Raw genomic sequence first — 16,719 nt, 5'->3', positions numbered from 1 at the left:
ATGTAATTGGAGCAATTAGCTAACTCAATATTCAGCCAACTGAATAACTTCTTGTCAGAAGCTGCCAGAAAGAATTATTCAGGTGTACAGGTTTGCTACCAGCAGCAAGCTGAGCTGCAGCAAAGACGACCGCTCCTTCCAGCTGCCACAACCAACTACGTCAAGGTAAGAGAATCATGCAGATAGGAGCTTTCTCTCTTGTTCAGTGGCACCTGAGCTGGTGGACACACTGGAAGGGATAAGATAGGAAGAGCAGCTAGAAAAAGAGGCAAAATGAAGTGGGTTCCTCTCACTGCTGGTGGTGTGGGTGCCTGGTGAGAATAGAAGACCCTAAAAACGTTCAAAGGGGTGGGGGAATGAGGTCATACACAAAAATTGAAGACTTCCAAATGGCTTGAGACTTCTAGAAGCCTGACTGTGGAGAAACGTCCTTACAATTCTGAAGGGAAATCATTTCCCACCTCATGTTATATCCAGAAAAACCACTGCTAAAACGTAAAGACAGAACAAAGCCAGCTTCAGACATGCTAAGTTTCAAAAATTTACCTCCTGCGTAACATTTCCTCAGGATGTTACTGGAGGATGAGCTCTATTAAACGAGGGACCAGAAAGAGTAAGACAAGGAATCCAAGAGTCAGGGGAGCCACACAAACAGGGATGGAAGGCAGGCCCAGAACAACAGCTGCAGAGAAAGCCCCGAGAACAGAGTCCAGACCCGAGCAGAAGGATGGAAGGCTTCAGAAGGGACTGGGGGTGGGGGTGGTACGGAAACGAACAGTCAAGAAAAGTATTGACGGGGATTTCACAGACCTGTGGGAGAGTTGGAAAAAATGTGACAGGGACATAGAAAACAAACTATGAAAGCAAACTAACAAATAACATGCTGGGAAAGATTGAAGGCGGGAGGAAAACGGGACGACAGAGGATGAGATGGCTGGATGGCATCACTTGACTCAATGGACGTGAGCTTGAGCAAGCTCTGGGAGATGGTGAAGGACAGGGTAGCCTGGCGTGCTGCACTCCATGGGGTCGCAGAGTCAGACACGACTGGGTGACTGAACAACAACAGCAAATCAGACACAGACATGAAAGGAAACACAAAGCTAGTCCACACCCAGGCTCAGGGAAGGGGCGGTACGAGAGTGTTATTAATTCCTTCTCTTTCAAATCAGGAGCTGGTGTTCCTTAAAGACTAGGATTAACAGTAAGTTAACAAATAATGTCTAAAATTGGAAAAAAAAAAAAAAAAAAACAACACCCAATATACTAAACACAGTAGTTTAAATTATGGACAAAATAATACCAGAAGAACTAGCTAAAAGAGTTTAAAGTGGTTGCCTCTGAAAAGCAGGATCCAGAATGGGATCAGGAGACTGCAGAGTGCATTTGGATGTTTCACACTATGCCTCCGTATGACTTTGAGCTGATAACAAATCTGGGTTAATAAATCTTAATGTTCCTTTCAGCAGGAAAAGAAAAGAAAGGAATGTTTCTGAGGAGTCAATCAGTCTATCTCTTCACTGGACAAGCTGGTGAAATGATCTGTTCCCCAGTTAAGTGCACTGCTGAAATGATTAAAGAGATGAAAGCTAGTACACTTTTCCAGCACTTAACAGAAAAGGTTTTGCAGAATCATATTTATTCCTCAGTAGGTTTTGTATGCTGTTAAGTTTTAGAAAAACAAAAATCTTTGAAGGCCACCCCTTCAGATAGACACTGTGCTGCAGAGTCAAAGTAAATCATGGGAAATGGCTAAAACGGGACGTGCCTCTGTCAAATGAGAATTGGGAAGGGAAGTCCTGGAATGACACTGAGACTGTCATTAAACCAGAAAGTTTGTTTTAAACAGGGGGAGGAAAGTAAAAAGGCGATGAAAGGAAGTCTTTACAGCTGCACTCCTAATTCACCTGCTGCTTGGGCTGGCCGCCCCCCACGCCCCCGGAGAAATCACTCCTCCACATTTTCTACTTCAGTGACTGAGACACAGACAAACCAATTTAACTCTGTGAGAGGTCATGAACATTATTAATCATTAATACTCTGCAAGAGCCTCTGTGGAACAGAGATATTGCAGTATCAGTTACTCACCATCATCTGGAAAGGCCACTGACCCCATCCCCACCCACAGATCCAGGTGCTCCTCTTGAAGCACTGGATCCACTCCAGCTATAGAAGGTTTGCATCTTCCTTTTCCTGTAATTAATTAATCCAAACAAAACCCTTTAAAACAACAGACACATATGAAAAGGAATAGGAAAGAGGACAATAATAAGGACAAACTGTTGCAACAATCAATTCCCTCTGGCTAGCCAATCTTGTCAAGCCTGAAATGCTCTGAAAAACATCTAACTGGACTTTCCAGGGATGCAAACCCGAGAAAAAAGGCTGCTTACTGGCCAGGAGACCTAGCCTGGTGCTGCAAAGCAGAAACCATCAGCTAGAAACGGTGCAGGAGGTGGAGAAAGTTTTCACCAGGACGAAGGAGAAAGAGGGAGAAATGGTCAGGTAAAGCACAGGAAGAAGCCTCTTCCCTCACTTTTTTTTATTATTCCAATAAACTGTCAGAATAAGCTAAAAAAGAAACAAAATGTGGGATAGTCCAAGCACAATCTAAACCCTACCAGACTGAAAAAAAAGTCTGGAGAAAATAAAACCTCCTATTCAGCAGGTCAACCCATGGGCTAAGGGAATGCATATGGAGGGTGAGAAATGGCTCAGCTGCCCCTACAATTAATCTCCCCACCGACACATTCCAGGGACTCAACCAATTCAGCGATCCTCTGGAGCCAGCCATCTCTTTCATGTTGTCTTCCTGTCTTATAAAAGCTGCAACCTGCCCCCTTGCCAGGTTTCAAATACTCTCAGGTCTCTTGATTTACAATGAGACATGAACTATTAGAACATGAAGTATGTATTTTCCAGTGACTTCTTGCTGTGAGGGGTTGGGTGGGGGGAATCTTTATTTGGTTTATGCATATGGTCAAAATACAAAATGATCAAAAAGGGACCAATGAAAAATAATATCCTACCAGCCTCCCAGCCAAAAATTCTTTTTCTCTGAAGCAACCGGTGTTACCAGTTCCCAGTGTCCTTCCAGAGTGTCTTTGCATGTGCAATTATTGTCAGTCCCCTCACTATCTTCTCCAGTAGGACCTAATTTCCTATCTGAGAACCTAAATCTCCATATATTTAGTTTTTATTGGGGTCTGGAAAGAGAGCTCTGCCAGTCAGATTTTAAAAATCTGCTTCTTCCTGCCAGAGCTATTTCATGCATATCCAAGCAATATATATTTGTCTATATTCCCTCCCACCCTGCACATGAATTGACTGTAGGCCTCTACACTATTCTGCCCCTGGCCTTTTCCCCTGATTTACGTATTCCAGAGATCATTACACATCAGTACACAAGGTACTTTCTCTTTCTTCTCCAAGCTGCATGCTGTCTTACTGTATGGAAGAACCACAGATTACCAGACAGCCCCTACTTACAGACCTAGATGACAATCGGTTGTCACTACAAACACCTCAGAGGGCCATACCCTTGTCAAAGCGCGGTTCTCAAACTTTGGGATCTCTGCCAATCTGGTGAAAAATAGCATCTCCTTGTTATTCAAATTTGTGTTTCTCTTTTTATTAGGGAAACTCAGCATCTTTTCTAATGTTTAAGAGACATTTACATTTCTGTTCTGCTAAGGGATTTTTTTGGCCCTTTTAAAAACTGGGTGAGCTCTTTCTTGATTCCATCTTTGCGGTAGCGGCAGCAGTGTCCGCGATCTAGTTGCCAACATGCAGCTCTTTGTCCGCGCCCAGGAGCTACACACTCCTGGCCAGGACACTGTGACTGGCCAGGAGACAATTGCCCAAATCAAGATTCATGTAGCTTTGTTGGAGGGCATCGCTCCAGAAGATCAAGTCCTGCTCCTGGCTGGCACACCCCTAGAGGATGAGGCTACTCTGGGCCAGTGTGGCGTGGAGGCTCTGAGCACTCTGGAAGTAGCCGGCTGCATGCCTGGAGGTAAAGTCCATGGTTCCCTGGCCCATGCTGGGAAAGTGAGAGGTCAGACTCCCAAGGTGGCCAAGCAAGAGAAGCAGCAGAAGACGGGCAGGGCCAGGAGTTGTATGCAGTACAACCGGCGCTTTGTCAATGTTGGGCCCACCTTTGGCAATAAGAAGGGCCCTAATGCCAACTCCTAAGTCCTCTGTAATCTTGGCTTTCTCTAATAAAGCCACTTAACCCAATCAATCATTTAAAAAAAAATTAAAAACTGGGTGATTAATATAAATATATTTCTTATTGATTAGCAGAGGCTCTTACTAGGGAAACTTATACCTTGTTTGGATTTGAGTTGCAAATGAGTTTCTCCTAGTTTGTTATTAGTCTTTGTTTATCGTGGTCTTTGTCATAGGTTTTTCACGTTTTTTTTTTTTTTAAATGAATGTATTGGCATTCTTTTAAAAAGGCTTCAAATGATCTAAATGTCCACTGACAGATGAATGGGTAAAGATGTGTGTACACTTTAGTACTTTCAGTAACCTCAATGGCAAATTCAGGAAGGAGGAGGAAAGAATTTGGAAGCAGTGATGGGGTACAAGGAAGACATCTATTTCACCTCCAGGTCTTGGGAATTGTGAAGCATAGGAGAAAAAGCAGCTCCAGCCTGAGGCTGCTCAGGGGAAGCCATGATTCCAGGGGCCCACTTGGCCCAGTTTCAGTGAAGGCACAAGGTGAAGGGTTTATTCATCAAGGAAGCGGAGTCAGCAGGGGGTCAGGATGTGTCACCCCAAAATATGCCACTTTGGCCTTTTGATTTTTCTGAATTAAAGGTACTTGAGAAACAGCCAGTACAAAAAGGACAGTCTGACCCTCCTTGTCCCCCTCATCAGCAGGTGATAACCCCCCACAGGAAAGGGAGCAGAGGGGTTGAGGGCATCCTTATCACCAGAGAGAGGGAGCCTAGGGCTGAGAACGCCGTATAAACACACTGTGCTACTTCTTCACCAACTCACTGCCCCGAGCCCAAACCCCTTTGCTCAACCCTTCACAAATCTATGGTTTCTTTGTCTAAAAGGTATAAAAGCTTCCGGTTTCAGTTACTTCTTTGAGTCTCATATTTTTATGAAGCTCTGGTACATACAAAATTAAATTTATTTTTCTCCTGTTAATCTATCCTATGTCAATTTAATTATTAGCCTAGTGAAAGGATCTAGGAGGAGAGAAGGGAGATCCCTGGGTCCCGAGTACAGGCGGGTACGAGAGGCTGGGCAGGGGCGGGGGGAGATGAGCATCTCAAAGACGAGCAGAGACTGGAGACCTGGCCGCGTGGGGGCATCCACGGCAGACGGCAGAGCAGCCTGGACTGCGGACCTCTGGGCAGCCGCCTTTACCTGCGTCTACAGGGGTCAGTGCTGTCAGCAGCCGGCAGCGGCTCACGTTCCAGACTACTGGCCTAAAGCATTTTCTGCTGTGTTTTTCCCCTTTTATTAATGCTTCTGTTTCCCCCTTGAATTTTCCTGGACAGCATCCCTCTGGTAATTCTCTAAAATAGGGATCATGAGTAGGAAATTGAGTTCTTGCAAACTTGACAAACGCCTTCACTGGATCTCAGTACCTGGGGGACAGCTTTCCTGGGTATGGGCTCTGAGGTCCTACAGTGTTTTCTCTCAGATCTCTGAATATATTGCTTCATTGTTTTCCTGCATCCAGCATTGCCAATAAGACTCTGATACACCAACCTGATTCTAGGCTGAACTGTTTACTCTATCTCAAAGCTTTTAGGATTTTTCCTTATCTTTAGTCTTTTGAGACTTCCACTGTATGTGTAAAATGTAAGCCCTCTTAATACATTTATAGTGGGCCCTTTCATGCTAAGGATTATTTTCTTGTTTTGGAAACTTTCTTCCATTATGTCCATTTGGGTATTTGCTCCCCCTGTTTATTTTTCCTCTCTTCTCCCAGAACTCATATTCTGTGGACCCTGAAACTTCTGAAATGACTCTTTTTGTTACATTTACTTGTCTGTCCACCTATTTCTTAATTATTTTAAAACCTAGGAAAATTCCTCGGATTTCTCCTCTGCTCACTGTTAATTCCTTTTAGTTGTATCTATTAGGCTATGGAGTCTCTTTAATGAGGTTCTAGCTAAACAATCATGTTTTATTTCCAAGATCTAGGAAACAATTCATTCTTCCCCATAAGAGTCTGTTCTTGTTTCATGAATTAAAGGTTTTCCTTTTATTCCTGGCAGGGTATGAACACATCTCCCTTTAAGTCTCCTTCCTTAGGTTCTATTTACAGTAACTGGATTCTCCAGTGTTAGCTCTTCAATTTCTTGAGTTTGTAGTTTCTCTCTCATGATGCTGGTTTTCCTGGGGTTTGCTGTTGTGCGTGCTCAAGTGAGGTTCTAGCTCCTCAGTGTGGAAATGCTCCTTCCATTTACCACAGCCAAATCCAGAAATTATGGGGGGATGGGGGGGGTGGGACACACAGAGCTTTTAGATTCTGGTTTCCACCTTTAATATGATTCCATCTGCCTTCTGTCCTTCAGGAATTCCTCAAACTTTTAGACTATCCAGGACATCCTTTCTTCCCAACAGTTAAAGACATATAGCTTTCTGACATATTTAGGAATTTGGGGCACACTGGGGCACCTGTGTGGCGGCATGTGTTCAACTTACCATCTTGAGCCATCTTAGCAGTGGCCATTTAGCACTGACCAGATAGAGAGTGTTTAAATACAAACCACTAATACTAAGAACCTTACAGATAAATGCCTTACAGTAGAAGACAGATTCCTTGGAAGTCTCTAAGTGGTACATGGAGAAGACGATAGATCTATTTACTTCTTTTTGCTTACCTCCTTACAAAGCCTATTGCTTTTCATGATTTCTCAGCTACCAGATTTGGGATGCTTCATTTGGACAAACTCTTCTGGCCAATGAAATAATAATTTTAAGTTAATTAACAAGCATTTTGGTTTTCTAAACCAAATGTAAAACACCAGCCTAATGAGTCATCAAACAGTTCATTAGAATCTAATCAACTAATAAAATCACACTTCTAGAACTGCAAAGCTGAGAAATGATCCTATAGCAGAGCTATCTACAACAACCCTGGGGCCTCCTTTAAAAGACTGAACATAATCAACAATCAACTGCTAAAAGAAAAAGTAATCTGGGAGAAGAAATAATGTTTGGTTCTGAAAGATAACCAAATTTAAAGGAGCCTATTTTTCCTCTAATAAGCTGAAGAGAGGATCTGCCTCCTTTAATAAATGCTGGGTTCATAACATTTACTTATAGAAGTAAACTCTCCTTTGCTTTCTCCTATACTGAAATGTTTACAAAGAACTCAAATACTTCTGTTGCTCGATTCAAAGCAGTTTCTAGTCAGAGTAATGGGTGGGGAAATCCTTCAATAAAACATCACTGCATTGGGGTAAAATGCAACATGACAAAAACAAGACCAGCTTTATTAAGGTTCTGCAGTAAGAGGAAAATAATTCTTTTAACGATATTTCTGTCTGCAAGTGAAGTGAATGTTCAAGTAAAACATTTTCAGAAATTGAGGCTGCTTTGGTGGACTCGGCTTCTCTGCAGTACAGGTTCTTTTCTTCCTCTTCTGTTTCTCATTTGCCAAGTAAGAGTTAATTCATAAATTAGTGGCATGTTTCAACTCCACAGAAAGCTTCTAAGGAGAGGGTCAATGCAAGGACCAAGATCTTCATTAACTCATTAACAAGACAGGTCACTGTGGCCTCAGGGTGATTTATCAGCAGGAAAGCCTCAACTGGTAAGGGCTGCTTGTTTCCTGCACATCTCAAAATTCAGAATGGAGAGGTAGACTCCACTGTAAGTCTGTTTCCTGACTTGGAAGGAAAGAAAATATTTTCATGATGACTATTCTTTTCTCAGGCTGGTGTTACATTTGGTCCAAAGGCACAATGGCCAAACATGGGGCTTCTTCTCCCAGAGCACTTTCTATCTAAATGCTTTTTTGTTCCCAGGTAATTATGTTCTAATGGTGCTACGCATAACCTCACTGGGCTTCACCAACGAGGCACAAGTTTTTAAATGAATTTTTATGTAAATATTAATAGCTGTAAATTAGGCAAGTTTCAGCAGTAATTGCCGGCCCCTCCACCTGCCACCACATACCATCAGCTACAATTCTCCCTGGGGGCTGCTGTTCCTAATTGTGAACTACTGGTCACAGTCCAAAATAGACCCAAATCTATTAGTAACCCTATGGAAACCCAACTGGTTTTGCTATAATGTTCAGGAAGGCTTTCTTCTGTAACACTGAGCTGGCATATACCTTGAGGAGGACAGTCATGAATAATTGAGCAATCATTGCACTGTCAAAAAAAGACAGGGAGTTTCTCTCCAAAATATGTGACTAGTTGGATTAGCAGGGAGCTTAAAGCAAAACTCCAAAGTAAAACCTCTCAGTGGGGGTATTATAAGTAAAGCTCCCATGCACTCGGCGTTGCTCTGTCTTTTAAGCCTCGAGAAGGCTTCTGTGGCCTTACTGCAAACAGCAGGTTGCAACAGGGAAGAGGGAGAGAAAAAAAGGACTTGATTTCTCACCCTCCCCTCCTAGCCCTGAACCAGCAGTCCTGACACACCTTCCACGGCGCCAAGGAAAGGCAGCCACAGTATTTCTGGAGGAAGTAAAGCTGCTGTGTTTTCTCCCCGCCTCTGGGGTTCTGCATCTGCCACCACGTCCAAGGCTCCCTTTCTGTGTTCGGTTTGTTGCTCTTCTCCGGCAGCCCGCTCGGGAGGTAGTGTGAAGCAACTAAGCAACTAAGACCTAGCCGCAGGCACTCCTCAGCCTCCATTCCCGTGGTCTCTTTCATTTCTAAAACTCTACTGGCATTTCCTTAATTCCTAATACTTGTAACTCAAGGGGTGTCGAAAGCTGTAGGAATAGAATATTAGTTACATTGTTCCTGGAGACCCCAATCTTCAGCAAAGGTAGAAAAGGCTAACGATGTTATTAAGAGATATCTGCGTAAATTAACTCAAGAGCCTCAGGACAATTGGCTTAAAGTTCTACCCATAGCTTTAAAGAGGGCTCGGACTGCCTCTAAAAAGGAAGGACTGTCCCCCTTTGAATGTATCTATGGAAGACCCTTTTTACACATAGACATTGTTATAGACCCTGAAGCCCTAGAATTAACTATGTGACTCAGCTTTCAGCCTTTCAAGAGGCACTGTGGAAACTCCGGGAGGTGAGTCCTGACCCCGCCTCTGAGTCAAACACGCCACTGTCTGAGCCAGGCACGGAGGCCCTGATAAAGACGGTGGGGTCTGTAGGCCAGTCTCTCGAGCCCCTCTGGGAAGGCCCTTTCCAGATTATTCTTTCTTCTCCCACAGCTGTCAAGGTGCAAGGAATTGATTCCTGGGTGAAACCACACTGAAGTTAAAAACTGGCATCCTGGCCAAAACTAAACAATGTCATTTTATGTCTTCATCCTCCATGCTCTCACCTTTTACTTTTCAGATGGGCCTGATAATCTATGTGGGCCTGCTTCTGCTGACTCCAAAAGTCCTGAGTCTGCCACCTGACCCTAAAGACAATGCCTTCCTGTCCTGGACTCTTTCCTACACTGCATTCCACAATCGGTCTAATTGCTGGGTCTGTGGAACACCCCCTCCCCCCGCCATCAATCGAAGGTATAACATGGTGCGTTTCTCCATTTCAAGAAAAGGACTTTCTTCACTCTGCAAAAACCTTCACCAACAACAATCATATGTGACTCCTCTTCTTGATCTGATGACATCTAACAATCCTGAGATGGACTGATAGTTATAACTATGGACATAATATAACTTTTAATTTTGATTATGTTTTAACTTGGTTTAATGACTATTTTGCTGCATATAAGAAGGTAAATGGGTCTAGATCTGGTAGTTTTCTACCTGATACTTATCAAATATGGGATGAGGTCATATGGCTAACTCCTAAAAAGGGACGCCTATTATCTAATGCTCACATATGCTGGGAACAAATACAGCCATCTCCAGAAGCTAGCCGACAACTTAATGATAATGACTGGAAACAACTGGGAATTTTGCCCCAAGAAATATGCACTACAATCATTCCTGTGTTTTCCAACCCCAGTTCAGGTCCTCCTTTTGCCTGGCCAGGCACTCATTGGGACTGGACCCCTCAGTCACACTGGTTTGCTCCAAACGGGACCTCCTGGATATGTGGCTCTTACCTATGGGCGTGGCTTCCCCCTGGCTGGATAGGGAGATAAACCCTAGGTCTAACTTTTACTCATGGCTTCTGGATCTTCCCCATTGCTCAGACGATAAAGAATCTGCCTGCAGTGCAGGAGACCTGGGTTCGATCCCTGGGTTGGAAAGATCCCCTGGAGAAGGGCATGGCAACCCACTCCAGTAATCTTCCCTGGAGAATCCCATGGACAGAGGAGCCTGGTGGGCCACAGTCCATGGGGTCGCAGAGAGCTGGACACGACTGAGTGACTAACACTACACTAACACCTGTACAGCACACACATTCAAGCTACACACTTTAATACGCACTCTGAGTGCCTGAATATCACAGGCCACACCAAGGATGTTCCCAGTTGCTGGCATGCTGCCACAAAATTCACTAACAGGACCAATCTGTGGAGTTTGCTACACTAGAGGTTTTATAATCCTCTGTTGACATTAGAATTTATTTTTTACTATAAAATGCAGAGAATAGTGGTGCTTTCTAATCGTTGTCGTTGGGAAGAAAATCTTGGAGCTTTGAACAACCGTTCCTCACAGTAGTCACAAATTGATGCTGGCACTTCTGTTTTCACTGAGAAAGTTAGAATAACAGGAACTTATGTGTACACAACTCTGCTGTGTCTCTGCTTCCTAAAAGCTTTGGCAAAAGAGCGTTTTCTTTACCAGCTGACTCGTTAACAGAAAGGCTGTAAAAGTTTGTTTAATTAGAACAAGAGGGGCAGGTAGTAAGGAGATCACTGCTGGCTCATCACTTCCCACCCCCAGGGCTGTCAAAGACATACGCAGTGGTTTCTGACTGACTCCCGCGACTCCTGCCTCCTGCGTATCAGACTGCCTGTTTCTCTATCTGCACATGAAAGCAGAAGAGGCATTCTTCCTCTAGGCTCTTATTTGGGAGAAGAAGAAAAACTACTTTGAGGTTAGGTGGTTAGGTTAAAGTTAGGAACCTCATCTTGCCTCTGGAAGAATCCTAAGATCAATGATTCTCAATCGTGGACAATTTTGCCCCCAGGGAACATTTGGCAATGTGTGGAGACATTCTGGGTGGTCATCACTTGGGGAGACGGAAGAGGTATGACTGGCATCAAGTGGGCAAAGGCTGGGGAAGCTGCCGAACAGCCCGCCATGCACAGGCCCGTGCTCCACGACAAGGGACTATCCAGCCCAAAGGTGAGGGCAGCAGGGCCTGAGACGCCCTGCCTGAGGGGCAACGGCACCCCGCCACCCCCGGGAGCAGGTCTGCTGCGAGGAGGACAGAGGTGTCCCTGACACCGCGTGCTGAGCTCCTTGGAAACAGACGAGATTCAAGGTCTGGTCCATCAGTGAGCACTCCCCACAAGCTCCAACTTCTGCTTGTTCTTAGGAAGATGGGAGACTGGCTTGGAAACTAGAAAAAGTCTCTACACTGAATTCAGACTCTATTGCATGATAATAAATATTTCCAAATAACATTCTGCAAAACCCTTTCACATTTTAGCTGGGTAGATAACTGAACAAAGGTAGCACTAAATAGTCAGTCTTCTCTGTGTGCACACATTCTGTCTTGTTTCATGGCAGTTCCTTTGTTGAGGATTCTACTTTTGAGCAGTCCTCAAGTAGCCTGGGTACAGCCTGGCTACAATTCCTTCACACTGATGTGTTGATTCCATCTTTCTCCAGCAAAAAACGTGCTGGACCACATCATGTAGATGAGAAGCAAACTCTAATGAAATTGCTCCAAGATGGACAGGAATTTTAGGGAAAATACATGTCTATGATAAAACGGTCTTTAGGGAAGCATGAGCCCCCCCAGAGTACATGAGGAGAGCCTGGGAAGGAGGTCATGACTTCATCACTACTTCAATTATTTTATAAGCTTCCAAACAGAAACTAAGCAATAAGCTTTGGAACTGCCTTAGCTAGTACACTAAGTAGAATTCTCAAAGGTGGTCTGATGAGCTAAAAATGATCAATATCCTAATATTGACTAACCCTACCCTTTTCTGCTGCACTACTCTACATCAGTTAATAAATGCAAAATCAGTTCACGCATGGTTAATTTCCTAAGGAGGCAAAGAAAAGGAAATAATTTGGTGGATGATTTGATAACTGTATAGACTGGGCAGCAGACGACTATGCGGCATTTCCTGCAGAATTTTTAAAAAGCATTTGCTTAATTATGACATTTCAAGAATCTCAGTAAGAAACAACTTCCTCCTTATCCCCAAATTAAAGCAGCAGGAACAAGTTTGGCACTCTTTAAATAAGAGGGGTAGGACAATTATGGTAAGACAATGTGCTGCAAAAACCCAGGTAACTTAAAACCCAGTGGACCAATTGCTTGGCTGTTGGATGAAACTAACAACTAACTAACTAACCTCCAGTAGTAGGGCATAAATTCTGAAGCCAATGAAAAGCCTGCCCTGTCAGCATATACAAGGCTTTGGAGGCCTATACAAGTTTTTCACTGCTACACACAAACAGTAAAAAAGCAATCAGGGTGATGACTGCACAAAAATGAGACTGTACTAAATACTATTGATTCGTATGCTTTAAGATGGTTCATTTTATGTTACGTGAATTTCATTTACCTCAATAAGGAAATAGAGGAAGTGGGACTTAAACCACAAAATCATGGGAAGAATGCCTATTAGAAAAATACCTATAAAACAACAATATAATTCATAACCAATCAACAGTATTATAGCTCACGTACAGATGTTTTATAGTAGACATATATATATATATATTCACATGAGAAGAAAAGCAAAAAAGAAAAGGAAAGCTGAATGAAAGACTACTCAAAATACATTTCTGAACGAAAATAATGATCTTTAAGAAGAGTCCGGGAACAATATAATTTACAAAGAATGTCCCTAAAAGCTGTGAGAGACTTGGTAATAGGAGATTAAAATAATCTGTTCCTACCGTGACTGGTTTGAGGCAGACTAATGTGGAAGCAGGAATATAAGCAAAGTGACAGAGTAAATTTTAAAATCTTGGGAACTGCTGATTTTTTTGTCGTTGTTGATCTTTTTAAGACACACGTTACTTGGTCCTAAGTTTGTGTATGGCCGCCATAAGACCTGGCCAAGTAATCAGTGACTGCACTGAAGCCGCACCAGGGAACAATCAAGGCCTTCTTGCGATAAGGTCTGGAGGCTTCTGGGTTTCCACCCAAGAAAGCGGAAATGTTCATTAAGAGAAAATAACAGAACTCAATGACAGTGTGAGCAATACTGAATGACAGGCTCAAATGTAAATTTCAGCATTCACAGTCCATCTTCCATGAGGATTTGCCTTGCTTAAATTCTGCTGGACACAGGGCTTACTAGTCCGTCTAGTATTAATAACAGAACAGTGGTGAGATTGCGCTCTGAAAGCTCCTGGTGAAATGTAAATTAAATAGCCCAAGAACCAGGAATACTAATTTGCCAGAATTCTCTGGGAGTAAATGATCTACTGCACATAGTAGCAGATGGATAGATAGGATGAAGGAAATAAGAATAAACTACAAAATTTCTAGATGCTCTACACTGTGTATACTTGAATCTTCTAAGATAACTCTTAAAAACTTCCACTCAAAAAAAAAAAATGCCAACACTCCCTATGAAAGAGAGTCGCATGCCATCCAGACTCTGGAAATAACTCTGCTCCATTCCTCTCCTCTGAGGTTGTATTTTGCTGCCTAATAAAGACCTGAAAATCCAGGCAGTCATCAGGACTTCCCCACCCCACCCCCGAAAAGTGACTGAGCTTCCCTTAGAAAAATGCAGATGGTCTCATCTAACCTTCCAGAGTAACAAGTGGTTGGTGCCACAATGCATTTGGGGAGCTCAGGTTCAGTAACAAGCATCAATATTCCTTTGTTAATATCAACAGAACACAAATCCAAAGTGACTTGGAAAAACTGAAAGAGCAAAGCAATTTTAAAAAAAAGGTAAAGAGAAAAAAATAAAAATATTACAGTGGAGAAACCTGGCAGACTCCACTTTAACCAAATGATCAAAGTTAGCATCACTAGTAATAAGTTGGCATCATGTGTGGTAAGAAGGGCATGCCACTTCTTGGGCAGTTTTTCTAAACTTCCATAAGCCCAGCCTCATCATGAGGAAAACTCAGATGAGTAACATTCTACAAAATACACGATCAATAGTCTTCAACAGCGTCAAGGCAAGAAATACAAAGACTGGAAACCGTCACAGATCAGAGGAGACTATGTAGACATGGCAACTGAGTGCAAGGTGGAATCACAGTTTGGATTCTGGAACGCAAAAGGGTTATTAGTGGGAAAACTGGTGAAATCTGAATAATGTCTGCTGCTTAGTTAATCATATACCAATGTTAATTTCTTAGGTTTCTTTTTTTTTTTTTTAATACATGGGCAATCTTCATATTTCTTTGTCTTACTTGGATTTGTTAATTTCTAATAAAAATATGTGTATTTTTAATTTTACCAAAGATTTCCTAAATTTTTCAGTTGGTATCATACACCTCTATTTTTCCTAAGAAAAATATTTAACACGGACTTTCTTGGTGGTCCAGTGGTTAAGAATCTGCCTTCCAATATGCAAATAAAGAAGAAAAAAAAAAAGAATCTACCTTCCAATGCAAGGGATGTGGGTTCGATCCCTGGTGGGGGAAGTAGGATCCCCTATGCCATGGGACAACTAAGCCCACTTGCCACAACTGGAGAAAAGCCCGGGCATCATTGAAGACCCAGCACAGCCAAAAATAAAATTAAAGCAAAGAATAACTTGTCATAGTTGGAGGGGTACTTCTCTTCCTCACAAGGAATTCAGTCCTTTGAGAATAGAGACCTTTTCCTTTCTTCTTTCTATTGCTAGCACAACACTTTGCCAAAAGGATTCCTTATGACCAGGTCAAAAAGGTTAAAAAAAAATAGAGAGAGAAAGAAAGAAAAAAAAAAAAGGCAATTTCACTTAAGAACAAAGCAGCAATTTGCTGTGTGTCTGTCACAAGCATTATATCTGCCTGTTTGTGGAGAAGGAAGCTGAGATTAGGGAGGTCACACTCCTGGAAATGGCTGGGGTGGGGTGCAAAGCCCTGGTCTGCCTGACTCCACACTTGCAGTCATGAGAGTGTGAGGCTCATAGATGTGGAGGCCCTCCCCAAATCTGAGACATATCTGCAGGGCAAGTGTCCCCTTGATGGTATAAAAATGTTGTGGCCTTGACGGTCTATTAGTTTTGAACGAACACTGTTATCATGCAAGATGTTTACATTAGGGGAAGCTGGGTGGAGGGTACATGGCACTCTCCATTCTGTCTCTGCAACTCTTCCATAAATCTTAAATTTATTTCCTTAAAAGTGGTGGAGAAAATATTGTTGCCTAAATGTAATGGGATATTCTGGATTGAACTCTTATGGGAAAATTGGAATATAATCTAGAATTTGGTTAAGTTTTGTCCTCTTGTTGATATCTTAATTTTGACAAATGTCCCATGGTCATATAATTGTTAAAATTAGGGGAAGCTGGATTAAAAATACATGTATCATTTTAGCAACTTTTCTGAAAGAAACTATTCAGATTGTTCACTATAAAATTATTCTAAAATAAAAACTTTATTCTTATTAAAAAAGAAAACCCAAAAGCCATAAAAATTAAGGGAAATAAACATTTTATATACAATTATAATTGCATTTGTAATGAAATAAATATAATTTTATTAGAATAAGGCTAACTTATTAAACCTTAATTCTTTAATAGATATCTTTTAAATATTCCATTTTAAGAAGAAGTAAGCACTCCTGTCAAGAGTGGTGGTCTCTAGGAAAAGCATTTGTACAACCGAGTTGCAAGCTAGATCTGCTTTTCCAGATAAACTATGGTTACTCGTCCTTGGGTACTTTGTAGATATTTTCTCATTTCTGAAAAACGAACGAAGTCTTTCACCTGAAGGAGAACAACTGACAGTATCTGCTGCCAATGAAAAATTCTGAGATTTCGAATTCTGGAAAATTTGGATCTACCACTGTGAGCTGGACAGCTTCCCAGTACTTAAAGACTTTCTGATGAGATTGGTGGTGATATTAATGAATGCAACTTGTTAATGAAATCAGTCAACATTAGCTCTTTTTTTTTTTTAACATTAGCTCTGTGTAATCCAGTGAACTAGCATTTTACAAATGCCTAAAATGACTAGTGTGTGATGTTACAAATCATGTATATTAGTTAAAAAAAATCATTCAAAATGCAAGTGAGACCAAAGATTTTCATGTAATAGTACAAAATGCTTACTGATATGTTTTCAGATTCCACGTTGCAACTAAGCTTTAAGAAACTACCACTGGAGAACTTTGTGTATTAAATAAAGAAATCCAAGTATCTGAATTTGGTGTGCTGATGAATTAGGTGCTAATGCATAAAGCCACTGTGTGTTTTGTTGAGCTCGTCAATGTTTTGTATTATGTTTTTAAACAGGGAAATCAAGGTGCTGCTTTTTTATGAGGTGAGTTATATGTACCATTCTC

The 16,719-nt window shown here is 42.0% G+C and overlaps 2 protein-coding genes across 2 annotated transcripts in view; one reads left to right on the top strand and one right to left on the bottom strand.

The window, feature by feature from the left end:
- CFDP1 (craniofacial development protein 1) overlaps positions 1-16,719 on the bottom strand; it is a 98,686-nt gene that overhangs the window by 26,020 nt on the left and 55,947 nt on the right. The gene's annotated exons all lie outside the window — the stretch shown is intronic.
- Positions 3,784-4,239, top strand: LOC122421117 (ubiquitin-like protein FUBI). The gene has a single exon (XM_043436918.1). The coding sequence runs from the start codon at positions 3,787-3,789 to the stop codon at positions 4,192-4,194; it is 408 nt and encodes a 135-aa protein (XP_043292853.1). The 5' UTR covers positions 3,784-3,786; the 3' UTR covers positions 4,195-4,239.

The sequence above is a fragment of the Cervus canadensis genome, chromosome 18 (genome assembly GCF_019320065.1).
Source record: "Cervus canadensis isolate Bull #8, Minnesota chromosome 18, ASM1932006v1, whole genome shotgun sequence".
Taxonomy (NCBI): Eukaryota; Metazoa; Chordata; class Mammalia; order Artiodactyla; family Cervidae; genus Cervus; species Cervus canadensis.
This window is presented reverse-complemented; position numbering and strand designations above follow the sequence as displayed.